The sequence below is a fragment of the Pan paniscus genome, chromosome 19 (genome assembly GCF_029289425.2).
Source record: "Pan paniscus chromosome 19, NHGRI_mPanPan1-v2.0_pri, whole genome shotgun sequence".
Classification (NCBI taxonomy): domain Eukaryota; kingdom Metazoa; phylum Chordata; class Mammalia; order Primates; family Hominidae; genus Pan; species Pan paniscus.
In genome coordinates, this window is record NC_073268.2 from 76,793,139 (window position 1) to 76,806,891 (window position 13,753).

General features: G+C 43.1%; 1 protein-coding gene across 3 annotated transcripts in view; it reads left to right on the forward strand.

Moving 5' to 3' along the window:
- Positions 1-2,387: 2,387 nt before the first annotated feature.
- PPM1D (protein phosphatase, Mg2+/Mn2+ dependent 1D) overlaps positions 2,388-13,753 on the forward strand; it is a 63,687-nt gene continuing 52,321 nt past the window's right edge. For 2 of the 3 annotated variants that reach the window (XR_010110693.1, XR_010110694.1), the window contains exon 1: positions 2,753-3,456. Coding sequence is in view for 1 of the 3 variants with exons in the window: in XM_003814465.5 (XP_003814513.1) it covers positions 2,985-3,456 (472 nt within the window). In the remaining 2 variants the exon portion in view is untranslated. Of the gene's footprint in view, positions 3,457-13,753 lie in introns of all 3 variants that reach the window. The other variant, XM_003814465.5, reaches the window with a different exon arrangement.

Here is a 13,753-nt window from a genome sequence, read left to right on the forward strand (position 1 = left end):
CCAGGCTGGTCTCCACTCCTGGCCTTAAGTGATCTGCCCACGTTGGCCTCCCAAAGTGCTGGAATAACAGGTGTGAGCCACTGTGCCTGGCCTACATTATATTAAATGTGATGGAAGCCATGTATTGAGTAAAAGAATGACTTGATCTGATTTATGGTTTTTGAAAGATCGCTATAGTACCTAGCGGAAAAAGGATCGCAGAGGGCCAAGAGTGAAAGAAAGATTTGTGAGGAGGCGAGTGTAGTGGTCCAGGTAAGAGGTAATAGTGGCCAGATATGGTGGCTCACACCTGTAGTCCCAGCTACTAGGGAGGCCGAGGCACGAGAATTCCTTGATCCCAGGAGGCAGAGGTTGCTAGTGAGCCGAGATCACGTCACTGCACTCCAGCCTGGGTGATGGAGGGAGACTCTGTCTCAAAAAAAAGAAAAAAAACAGAACATATTTATACACAAATGGAAATGACCCAGAGGAGGAGAAATTAGTCTGGGTGTGGTGACACGTGCCTTAATCTCAGCTACTTGGGGGCTAAAGTTGGAGGATCACTTGAGGTCAGGAGTTTGGGGCTGCAGTGAGCTATAATTGCGCCTGTGAATAATCACTGCACCCCAGCCTGGGCATCATAGTCCCCGTCTTTAACATTTAGAAAGACAGAGAGAAAGGAGAGATTGATGAGGCAGGAGCAAGGAGGATAATTGTTGGAGCAGTAAAACTCTTGAAAAGGAGACAGTATGGAAGATATGGATAGTATCTTGAAAAATAAAGTGGATGAGGAGTGACACGAATAGTGGAAGAAACAAAGACGGTGGGCTATGAAAAATGACGGGGAGATACCAGGGATCAGTAGCTGACAGCATCTCAGAGTAGTAGCAGTCTGCATAAATTTTAAAAGCACTTGAGTTTCTGAGGGAGGAAGGAAGAGAAGTGGTTTGGAGGTAATATGAGGAATAGGCCACAGATAAGAATACCTATGAGAGGAAAAATAACCTCCTGTACTTGAAAAGTTGCAAGGGAGGTAGTTTTGCTAAGTGATAAACCGGGTTTCAGTTGGAATGGGAAGTTGATGGGAACATTTACAGAAGAGGCTAAGAATAAAGGGGAAGTGGTTGATGGCAGATGTTGAAATCAAAAGTGTGAAGTGAAATGGTTAGGATATTTGGTGAAGAGTGGGATATGGAATCAGAGTAATTGAAGCAGAGTAGCATGGAGATACTAGAGCAATAAACGGATGACGCAGATCCTACTGGTTGTGATTGAGGTGGAAAGGATTATAAAGCATGATGGAATTATCTTTTGGTAATCTCTTGGGTCAAACGTGGTGAACGGTAAGATGAATAATATAGAGCTACACAAACCGTTCTTGTGATATGGAGGCTGCTCCCTAATTACAATGCTAATATTTCATTTAGGATTTTTGTATTCATCGTTACGAAACAGGGTCTGTAGGTTTCCTTTTAGTGTTCATAATGCTTAGGTTTTACCAACAGGGTTATGATTACCTCTCCAAACAAGCTGGGATTTTTTTTTTTTTCAAGCATTTCCATGCCCTGGAACCATCTGGTCTAGTGCTTTTTGGGGTAATGAATATCTTCGATTGTATTTATTTTTACTTAGTTGATCTATTCAGATTTTCTACATTTTCTTGAGCTGATTTTGCTTATTTATATTTTTATTGATATAAAGATTTTTTCTATTTGTATTTCTTGTGCCAACTGTATGTACATTCCCCCCATTCCCGTTTCTATACTGTTTTTAGGCCATTTGAAAATCTCAAAGGTTTTACAGGAAAGTACAGATTGATGAAGAAATGGCCAAAAACGGGAAAAGTGAACTTTAAAGTGATTCAACTACAAAACGTATGCTACTGAGCAAATACTAGTGTATTCCTCGCTCTGCGGCTTAACTCCATGAAAATCCGTGCAAAGGTTTTAGCGTTGGGATTGTGACCGACTCGGTGAAGAGAGGGGACGATCACCAAACCGTTAGAGCACTGGGGCTCTTGGCAGTGTTTGTCAGTTATTTTCAAGTGATAACTTGAAGTGATACCGCAGGAATAAAATGCTGTATCCAGAGCTGGTCGGAACGAGCACTACCTTTAACAAAAGCTGAAAAGATCTGCCTAGGAATTCGTTAGAATACAGCCCTCTTAGTCTCTGACATACCTAGTTATGTGAACCGAGACTGTGCAGCTGACGGTGGAAATTTCCTAAGCGCTTTTTAAACAACAGAACTGGACTCCCTCCCTCCTCCATTCCCAGTCGGATACGTCCCACCCAGATCCAGCTCAAGGGTGCCGCACTTGTTCCGGCCAGCTCACAATCGCCCTTTGGAAGGGAGGTTTCCCGCCATTTCGCTTAGGAGGAGGGTGAACTCTTCTCCCTTCATTCTCCACTCGCTGGGGGCCCGAGCCCACACCACCTTCCTAGCAAAGCAAGCAGCGGGACGCCAAGGCCAGCAGGCCGCATTAAGAACCCTGGACTGAGCCAAAAGCCTACACAGACCAAGCCGCTCGGGAAAGGATCAGCAACTGCCGACAACCCGGAGGGCCAAAACGCCCGCGGCGTGGGGGAAGCAAACTAGGAGGTGCGCGGGCCCAGCGCCAGCGGCGGGAGGAGGGAGCGCGGCCGTCGCAGGCGGGAGCGAAGGCGGGGACGGAGGGCGGGCTCGCTCCACTCGACTCCGGATTGGTCGAGCTTAGAGAGCCGAGTGACGTCAGCGGGGGAGAACGCCTGATTTGTGTGGTGGGCGCGGGCGGGGGGAAGCGCAGTGCGCAGGCGCAACTGCCTGGCTCCGCTCGCCCCGGCGCTCCGGCCCAGCTCTCGCGGACAAGTCCAGACATCGCGCGCCCCCCCTTCTCCGGGACCGCCCCCTCCCCCTTCTCGGCGTCGTCGAAGATAAACAATAGTTGGCCGGCGAGCGCCTAGTGTGTCTCCCGCCGCCGGATTCGGCGGGCTGCGTGGGACCGGCGGGATCCCGGCCAGCCGGCCATGGCGGGGCTGTACTCGCTGGGAGTGAGCGTCTTCTCCGACCAGGGCGGGAGGAAGTACATGGAGGACGTTACTCAAATCGTTGTGGAGCCCGAACCGACGGCTGAAGAAAAGCCCTCGCCGCGGCGGTCGCTGTCTCAGCCGTTGCCTCCGCGGCCGTCGCCGGCTGCCCTTCCCGGCGGCGAAGTCTCGGGGAAAGGCCCAGCGGTGGCAGCCCGAGAGGCTCGCGACCCTCTCCCGGACGCCGGGGCCTCGCCGGCACCCAGCCGCTGCGGCCGCCGCCGTTCCTCCGTGGCCTTTTTCGCCGTGTGCGACGGGCACGGCGGGCGGGAGGCGGCACAGTTTGCCCGGGAGCACTTGTGGGGTTTCATCAAGAAGCAGAAGGGTTTCACCTCGTCCGAGCCGGCTAAGGTTTGCGCTGCCATCCGCAAAGGCTTTCTCGCTTGTCACCTCGCCATGTGGAAGAAACTGGGTAAGTTCCCTGGCTTGTTTGGCGCCCGCCCCTTTTTCAGGCAGTTCAGGGCTTTTATGGCACCAGCCCCGCTTGGGCCCCCGGCACCCAGAGCGCAACCAAAGTATACACTGATGGAAGTGACTAAAAGCTGTAATAGCGCTTTGCTGGGTGGAGGTCCGGGCAAACCAAGTGGCCTTGGGGAAGATAGGATTTTCGTCTCCCTGCAGCCTCTTCTTGCTTTATTTCCATCCTCCAAGGATCAATGGGAAGCAGTCCACTCCCTTCCCTGCTTCACTTTGGTGGCAACCAGAGAAAACGTGTTTGAAACCTGGCGCCAGATTTTGGCCAAAAGATAAATCGATGTTGCACCTGGGCCAGGCGAAGGAAAAACTGTAGTGTTTCCTTAGAGAATCTGTCATAATTCTGCTCCTGAAACTCTTATCCCTCTCGGTTGCCTCCTACCGGTGGTGTCAGTTCTCCAGATTGACCCGGGATTGCTGGGGTTGGTTGCTGGAGTAAAGCGTAAGCTAATTTAGAAGGGCTGAAATGTAACCATCCGGCAACTTAAAGTTTTGGAAGGAATTCCGTTGTAATGATGGTGAGATGTTTTTAGGATCATAAACCTGTACTGCTTATGAAAACTAAAAACGCGGAACGTGTTGTTACCTCTTAAAAACTGGCCCCGTGTTAAGGGTGTGCGTTAGATTCTGCTTGGGCTTTCTTTTTGGAAATTGCCTTAGCTGATTGCTTTCAGATAGTTCTCAACCGTTCCTAGTTTAAAAAGTACTTATAAATTGTAACTGCCCATCAAAATAAGAAAAGGCAAGGAATTATTGTATGCTAGAAGGAAATAAAGGTCTTAAATGTCTAAAAATTTCGGTGTAGTTGTAGTTTCATCTAAGTTTTTTTAAATGTTTGTAAAGCAGGCAGGATTTCTGTGCCCAACATTTACAGAATCATCTTACAGCATTATAATTGCTTATCTATTGCAGTGAATAAATGGCATGCATCTTTGTTAGAGCAAAGAAGACAATACTTCCAGTGGTGGGAAAAAACCTTGTTTATGGCAGCATAATAAAGTTGCTTTATTTTCAGCAGAGGGATAGAGACATAGAGAAAAGAGTTAGATTTAGCAAATACAGAACATTTTTAGAAAGGTATTGTCATAGAGTTGTAGATTAGCCGGTTTCAAAGTCTGTTTTCCATTTGCTTGGCTTTCTGCCAAGAATTAGTTGATTGACTCAAAAACCAGCCACTAGGCTTGTTGAAGGCGTTTCCCATCCATCCCAGGGGCCCCTCTTTATGGATTTATTTTGTTTTTGTGTAGGCACCGTAGAGCTGAAAGCACTGTAGTGTATTGTAGAAATATGTGATATCATTGACTGCAGGGCAACGAGAAGTCGACAGCAGCACAAGAGAGGAAGACTAGACACAGAACTATTTAGAGTCCTGTTTATTTTGCAGTATACTTGGAGTAACATGAATTTGCCATATGTTTGAACTTTAAGGATAAAAAATCTTTAAGGAATAAACTCCGTTACATTAGTATTAAAAAAAAATTTTTTTTTTTAAGAGACGGGCAGGGGCGGGGGACGGGTGTGGGCAGTCTTACTTTGTTGCCCAGGCTGGGCAACAAGCGATCCTGGGCTCAAGCGATCCTCCCTCCTCGGCCTCCGAAAGTGCTGGAATTACAGGCGTGAGCTACCCTGCCGGACCTTCCGGAACATTTTTTAATAAAGCAGGGGCCATGCTGTTAAATGTAAATATGTATGGTTTAGTTTTACATACACAGACTTTTCGAATTAAGCTGTCACTCTTATGATGCATAAAGTTTAGAGCCTTATACTCCAGAAAAATGTTAAAGTTTGTTTTGTACCACAGCTAGACCTCAGACTTCGTCCTCAAAGCTTGAAAAAAAAAAATAAAGTATGCTAATTATTTTGGGAGTCTTGACAAAGGAAACGAAGGTTTAAAATTTTTTTTCAATCACAAATTCTTGGATGGCTCCACATTTTCTGTAAAGTAAACTGTAGTTTGCAATCTGCAGGCCAACCCCTTTCCTGTACATATTCAGCCTCTCCAGTAAATTATATTTGTTAACACGAATTTCCATTACATTAGTCTCTACTCACCTTTTTTCAGGGCACATGGAAATACTCCATTTCCATTTTCTTGGGTTCTGCCTCTCTCACCCTGCCCTCCCAACAAGGAAAACTCAAACAAAAATATATCCATCATGTAGATTCCCAGTCAGTATGTTTTCTTCTGTGAAGACTACTTTCTTTTGGAATTGAGCACCCTTTTTTCTACTTTTGTAGTGCTCATTGGATTGTAGTAATAGTTCTCAAACTTTTTGCTGTCAGAACCCTTTATATGCTTATTGAGGACCCCAAAGAGTTTTTATGTGGGCTACATCTTCCAGTATTTACTATATGAGAAATTTAAACTTAGGCAATTTAAAAATATTTCTTTAAAAACAAACTTATATGTTTATATATATATTTTAAAGAAAAACCACTTTTTTCCCCAAATAAGAAATAGTGGTGGGAGGAGTGGGGTTGTTTTACATTTTGCAAACCTCTTTCAATGTCTGGCTTAATAGAAGACAGCTGAATGGCCGGGCGCACGCCTGTAATCCCAGCACTTTGGGACACAAAGGCAGGCGAATCACCTGAGGTCAGGAGTTTGAGACCAGCCTGGCCAACATGGTGAAACCCCGTCTCTACTAAAAATACAGAAATTAGCCGGGTGTGGTGGTGCATGCCTGTGATCCTAGTTACTCAGAAGGCTTAGGCAGAGAGAATTGCTTGAACCCGCGAGGCGGAGGTTGCAGTGAGCTGGGATTGGGCCACTGCACTCCAGCCTGGGCAACAGAGTGAGACTCCGTCTCAAAAAAAAAAAAAAGACAGCTGAATTATCATATACACTTCTGCACTCAATCTCTTGCGCTATTTGGTTGAAGTATCTAAAGAAAAAGCAGCCCCACATGCATATGTAGTAGGAAAAAGGAGAAATATTTTATTAGTCTTTTCAGATAATTGTGGATATTCTGCACTAAAATGGTAGCTATTTTCCCCCCCAGAGAAAGGTGGAAGAAAAGTAGTTTCTTAAAGTTTGCTGAATTGGAATTTGAAACCTTAGTAATGAATTTCATACTTAATACGTTAAGATCCATTGGTCTATTTTGTACTTTGAACGAATCTCATCCATGTGTGATTTTTGTGACATAGTGCATTAGTTATTTGGAAAATAATGGTTCACTTAGTTAAGAACGTCCTCTGAATAGCAACACATTTCATTATACAATATCAAAGAAAATCATGTTTGTTAATATCACTGATCTCATCAGAAAACTCTTTAAATATTGGGAAGCTATCTAGTTCACTGTTGTGGATACACATTATCCAAAATGTATTTTTCAAGCAACAATTAGAAATGTATCACTGAGAACAAATACTGTCAGTTTTTCTTGAAGCGAAAAGCTCACTTTATGTTGAAGACGTACACCAAATGCCCAAGTCTTATTAACACAGTTTATCAGTCTCTCAAGTAAAGATGATGGTCCATGAAAAATGTGGCTAGTTCATTACATGACTCAGACAATCACAGGTGCTTTTCCTGTAGTATGTAACAAAAGCCTGTTTATATAGTCTCCTTTTTGTCATATAGAATATTAAAAAGATGTGCAGCCTGGACAACATGGCAAGACCCTGTTGCTATACAAAATAAAAAATTAGCTTGGCATGGTAGCATGTGCGTGTAGTCTCTGCTACTCCAGAGGCTGAGATGGAAGGATCGCTTGAGCCTGGGAGGTGGGGTTACAGTGAACCATGATGGAGCCTGTGCACTCAGCCTGGGCAACAGAAAAAAAAAGTAGGTATTCATGGGTTGGGATTTAATACAATTAATTTTTATTGTGTCATCAAGGATATTCTTTTTTTAATTTTAATTTTTGTTTTTTGAGACGGAGTCTCACTGTATTGCCCAGGCTGGAGTGCTGTGGCACAATTTCAGCTCACTGCAACCTCCGCCTCTCAGGTTCAAGCGATTCTCGTGCCTCAGCCTTCTGAGTAGCTGGGACTATAGGCATGTGCCATCATACCCAGCTAATTTTTGTATTTTTTTTAGTAGAGATGGGGTTTTGCCATGTTGGCCAGGCTGGTCTCGAACTCTTGACCTCAAGTGATCCATCTGCCTCGGCCTCCCACAGGCATGAGCCACCACTCCTGGCCAGGAATATTCTTAAGTGAAACTAGCTTGCTTTTTTTGGACTGTAATTAGGTAGCTGTGAAGAATGCAATGACTAATGGCTCAATCTGGTGCCACTGCCTTGACTCCTGCCAAGGTACCAGCAGTTTACCAGCCATTGCTTTCTACCATCAGTACAAATGTCAGCACAGTGAAAAGGGCAAATAAACTCTTAGAATTATTATGAAAATAGTTTTGGCCTTGTAGAATCCCTATAAAGATTACACAGACCACTGGGAGATGCTAGTCTGCTATAGTATCTGCCTGTCAGCTAAATCTTGAGGTCTTTGGGGCCAGAGATACTGCCTTACTCACCTTTAATCGTTTTAGGATTGACCACATAATACCTTGCCCAAAGTAGCTGCTCAACAACTAGTTGAGTTTAGTTGAATTTCTGTTGAGTGTAAGTAAATAAATGGACTTTCTTCCATTTTTTTAATTAAAATTTCTCCTTTTAAAAAATTGTGCTAAAATACAGATAACATAAAGTTTATACCAGGACAGGCGTGGTGGCTCACGCCTGTAATCCCAGCACTTTGGGAGGCCAAGGCGGGCGGATCACCCAAGGTCAGGAGTTTGAGATCAGCCTGGCCAACATGGTGACACTCCGTCTCTATTAAAAATACAAAAAAATTAGCTGCACGTGGTGGTGTGTACCTGTAATCCCAGCTACTGGGGAGGCTGAGGTGGGAGAATTGCTTGAACCCGGGAGGCAGAGGTTGCAGTGAGCTGAGATCACGCCATTGCACTCCAGCCTGGGAGAAGAAGTGAGACTCTGTCTCATAAATAAATAAATAAAATTTATACCATTTTAGCCATTTTTAGGTATATAATTTAGTGGCATTAAGTGTATTCATAATGTTGTACAACCATCACCACTATCAGTTTTCAAAACTTCATCAGCTCAAATAGAAACTCTGTGTCCATTAAATAATATCTCATTGTTTCCCCCTTTCCCATCTCTGGTAACCTCCCCATTCTACTTTGTACTGCTATGAATTTGACTATTCCAGTACTCCATTTAAGTAGAAAAGTGTTCTTTTGTGTCTGACTTATTTTACTTAGCATGTCTTTAGAGTTAGAGTTCATTCATATTGTACCATGAGTCAGAATTTCTGCTGAATAATATCCCATCATATAGATGTATGCATGCCACATTGTGTTTATCCAGTTTTCTGTTGATGGACATTTGGGTTGTTTCCAGTTTTTGGCTATTGTGACTAGTACTGCTGTGAACATTGGTGTACAAGCATTTGTTTGCATCCCAGTTTTTCAATTCTTTTGGGTATGAACCTATAAGTGGAATTGCTGGATCATATGGTAATTCTATGTTTAACATTTTAAGGACTTGCCAAACTGTTTACACAGCAGCTGTACCATTTTACATTCCTACCAGCAATGTATGAAGGCTTCAATTTCCCCATATTCTAATGCTTGTTAACTTTTCCATTAAAAAAAAAAATCCTGATGAATGTGGACTGTCTTACATTTTAAAATTATACCTTTTCTATGTTACTGAGCCCTTCTTGAATTATTTGGTGTTAAGCTTGACCTCTCTTGTCTTTCTAATGATGTATACGCCTCCCAAATTTACAAAGGAAAATTTTTTAAATGGCTTATTTTTGTCTTGAGGTAGGGAGATTTGGTAAATACAGTATGGAATGAAAGAGTAGATAAATATATTCTTTTTTTTTTTTTTTGTGACAGGGTCTTGCTCTGTTGTCCAGGCTGGAGTGTAATGGCATGATCAAAGGTCCCTGCAGCCTTGACTTCCTTGGCTCAAGGGATCCTCCTGCCTCAGCCTCTGAAGTAGCTGAGAGTACAGGCATGTGCCTGCCAAGTAGCTGAGAGTACAGGCATGTGCCTGCCAAGTAGCTGAGACTACAGGCATGTGCCCAGCTAATTTTTTTTTTAAATTTTTTTTTTATAGAGACAGGGTCTTGCCATGTTGCCCAGGCTGGTTCCTTACCCTGGATTCAAGAAGTCTTCCCAGCTTGGCCTCCCAAAATGCTGTTATTACAGGCATAAGCCACCACATCCAGGCCTGAATATATTCTTTATTAAAAGGTCATTATTTTTCTTTTTTCTTTATTCATGATCATAAGTTTTAGGTTATGCCTAATTTATATTCACATATATATGTTTACTGCCCTTTTATTATGCTTGCCTTCTAAGAAATAAGTTTTTTTGTTTGTTTTGTTTTGTTTTATTTTTGAGATGGAGTTTTGCTCTTGTTGCCCAGGCTGGAATGCAATGGCGCGATCTCAGCTCACTGCAACCTCCACCTCCTGGGTTCACACCATTCTCCTGCCTCAGCCTCCCGAGTGGCTGGGACTACAGGCGCCCGCCACCACGCCCGGCTAATTTTTTGTATTTTTAGTAGAGACGGGGTTTCACCGTGTTAGCCAGGATGGTCTCGATCTCCTGACCTAGTGATGTGCCCTCCTCGGCCTCCCAAAGTGCTGGGATTACAGGCGTGAGCCACCGCGCCCGGCCTTTATTATGTATATCTTTAACCAATATACAGTACATTTTGTATTTTGTTTGTTTGTTTTTTAAGACGGAGTCTTGCTTAATCTCCCGGGCTGGAGTGCAATGGCGTGATCTCGGCTCACCGCAACCTCCGCCTCCTGGATTCAAGTGATTCTCCTACCTCAGCCTCCCCAGTAGCTGGAATTACAGGCGCGCACTACCACGCCCAGCTAATTTTTTGTATTTTTAGTAGAGATGGGGTTTCACCATGTTGGCCAGGCTGGTCTCGAACTCCTGACCTCGTGATCCACCCGCCTTGGCCTCCCAAAGTGCTAGGATTACAGGTGTGAGCCACAGTGCCCAGCCTGCATGGTTTTTATAACTTATATATGACATCTTACTATATGTATGCTATTGTCATCCCTTATGTGTTGGTTTCACTTTCTGCAGTTTGTTACCTTTGTTCAATGTTGAAATATTAAATATAAAATTGTAGAAATAAACAATTTGTAAGTTTAACTTGTGTGCTGTTGGGAGTAGCATGATGAAATCTTGTCTCGTCCCACTGTGTCAGCCCTGGATGTTAATCATTTCTTTGCCCAGCATATCTACGCTGTATATGCTACCTACCTGTTAGTCACTTAGTAGCTTGTTAGTCACTTAGTAGCCATCTTGGGTGTGGTTATCGGATCAACTCTTATGGTATTGCAGTGTTTATGTTCAAGTGACTCTTATTTTACTTAATAATGGACCCAAAGAGCAAGAGTAGTAATGCTGGCATATTGTTATACTTGTTTTATTTTATTAATGTTGTTAATTTCTTACTGTGCCTAATTTATAAATTACATTTTATCATAGATATGTATTTATAGGAGCCAAGCACGGTGGCTCACGCCTGTAATCCCAGCCCTTTGGGAGGCAGAGGTGGGCGGATCATGAGGTCAGGAGATCAAGACCATCCTGGCCAACATGGTGAAACCCTGTCTCTACTAAAATACAAAAAACTAGCCGGGCATGGTGGTGCGCACCTGTAGTCGCAGCTACTCGGGCGGCTGAGGCAGGGGAATTGCTTGAACCCGGGAGGTGGAGATTGCAGTGAGCCGAGATCGCGCCACTGCACTCCAACCTAGCAACAGAGTGAGACTCTGTCTCAAAAAAAAAAAAAAAAAAAGATACGTATGTACGTATAGGAAAAAACATAGTGTATGTAGGATTTGGTACTATCCAAAGTTTCAGGCATCCTTTGGGGGTTTTGGAACATATGCCCCTGCGATAAGGGGGTACTACTCTATTCTTCTGGGTCTTACTTTTTTGGTTCAGTATTGTATGTGATTTCTTCATGTTGACACACGTAGCTCTAGTTCGTTCATTTTCACTTATGGATAGTATAAATATACCAATATCGTGCTCATCCATTGTATCCTTGAAGGATATTTAGTTTTACAACTATTTATAATTAAAAACAATGATGTTTGGAATATTTCCGTACATGCCTTTGGTGGTTCTTCAAATATCTGAGGGGTTCTCTGAGAGCCCAGGTTTGGCAAAGTAAAGCCTACAGGCCGCATTGGGCTACCACCAATTTTTGTAGATAAAATTTTTTTTATTGGAGCACTGCCAAGATCATTTGTTTATACAATGTCTGTAACTGCTTTCACACTTCAACAGCAGAGTTGAATAGTTGTGACAGATACCATATGTTTTGCAAAGCCAAAAGTATTTTCTGGTCTTTCATAGAAAAGGTTTGCTGACCCTGCTCTAGTGTACTAGGGGAACAATTGCTGGGTCATGAGATATGATATCTTGGACCTCACTAGATATTGCCAAATTGCTTTCCAAGGTGTTTATACCTGTTTATTCCCCTGAAGAAGTGTAGGAGAGTATCATTCTTTCACCTTCTTGCCAATACTTGAAGTGGTCTGCATTTTATGGTGGTGAAATTATATCTTATTGTGGTTTTAATTCTCATTTCCCTGATTACTCATAAGATTGAGTACCTTATTATTTTTGAGACGGAGTCTCGCTCTGTTGCCCTGTTGCCCAGGCTGGAGTGCAGTGCCTCGATCTCAGCTCATTGCAACCTCTGCCTCCCAGGTTCATGCGATCCTCCTGCCTCAGCCTCCCAAAGTAGCTGGGATTACAAGCATGCACCACCACCCCAGCTAATTTTTCTATTTTTAGTAGAGTTAGGGTTTCACCATGTTGGCTAGGCTAGTCTCGAACTCCTGACCTCAAGTGATCTGCACGCCTTGGCCTCCTAAAGTGCTGACATTATAGGTATAAGCCACTATGCCTGGCCATGTTTTCTTTTTATGAAATACCTTTTAATTTTTTTGCCCATGTTAACACTGAATTGTTTTCTTGCTGATTTGTAGAAATTCTTTATGTATTTTGTGGGGTTTTTTTGTTTTGTTGGGTTTTTTTTTGAGACAGGGTCTTGCTCTGTCACCCAGGCTGGAGTGCAGTGGCACGATCTTGGCTCTGCCTCCCAGTTTCAAGCAATCCTCCTGCCTCAGCCACTTGAGTAGCTGGGATTACAGGCATGTGCTACAATGCCTGACTAATTTTTGTGTTTTTTGTAGAAATGGGGTTTCACCATGTTTGCCAAGCTGGTCTTGAACTCCTGGCCTCAAGTGATCCACCTGCCTCGGCCTCCCAAAGCGCTGGGATTGTAGGTGTGAGCTGCCGCGCCTGGCCCAAAATTCTTTATGTATTTTGGATACTAATTCTTTGTTACAGAGTTAGCAGGTATCTTCCAGTTTTTAGTTTGTCTCTTCACTTCGTGATGTTTATTAATGAACAGAAGATCTTAAACTTATGTAATTTTATTAATCATTTTCTTGATATCTCATGTTTTTAAAGATGCTATTGTGTTCTCTTCTAAGAGGTATACAGCTCTGCTTTCACAATTAAGTCCTCCTATCATTTTTGTTTTTGTCCTTTACCTATGTGCTGTCCAATTGACTGGAGTACACATGTAGCCACTGACTACATGTAGTCAGTGGCTACATGTGGGTATTTAAAAAAAGAAAACAGATTTATAGAGGTATAATTGACATACAATAAATGGTACACATTTAAAGTATACTCTTTGATAATTTTTGACATATGCGCATGTCAAGCCATCATCACATTCAAAGCAATAAACATCTATCACGCCCAAAAGTTTCCTTGTGACCATTTGCAATTATCCCACATTCTCCAATCTCCATTTCTAGGTAACCACTGAGCCACTTTCTGTCTTGTAGATTATTTTTTCTATAATTTTATATACAGTCATATGTTGCTTAACAACAGGGATATGTTCTGAGAAATGTGTCTTAGGTGATTTTGTGTTGGTGTGCAAATATCAGAGTGTACTGACACAAACCTAGATGGTATAGCCTACTGCACACCTAGATTGTATAGCCTGTTGCTCCTAGGCTACAAACCTGTATGCAGGTGGTATGGTATCATTGTTAACTTCCTGATTTTGATGGGATCGTAGTTATGTAGGAGACTGTCCTTGTGTGTAGGAATTAAATACTATAAATATTTAAAATTGATGGGATTTGGTGGTTTACATACTATTGCTTCAAGAAAAAGAAAATAGAAT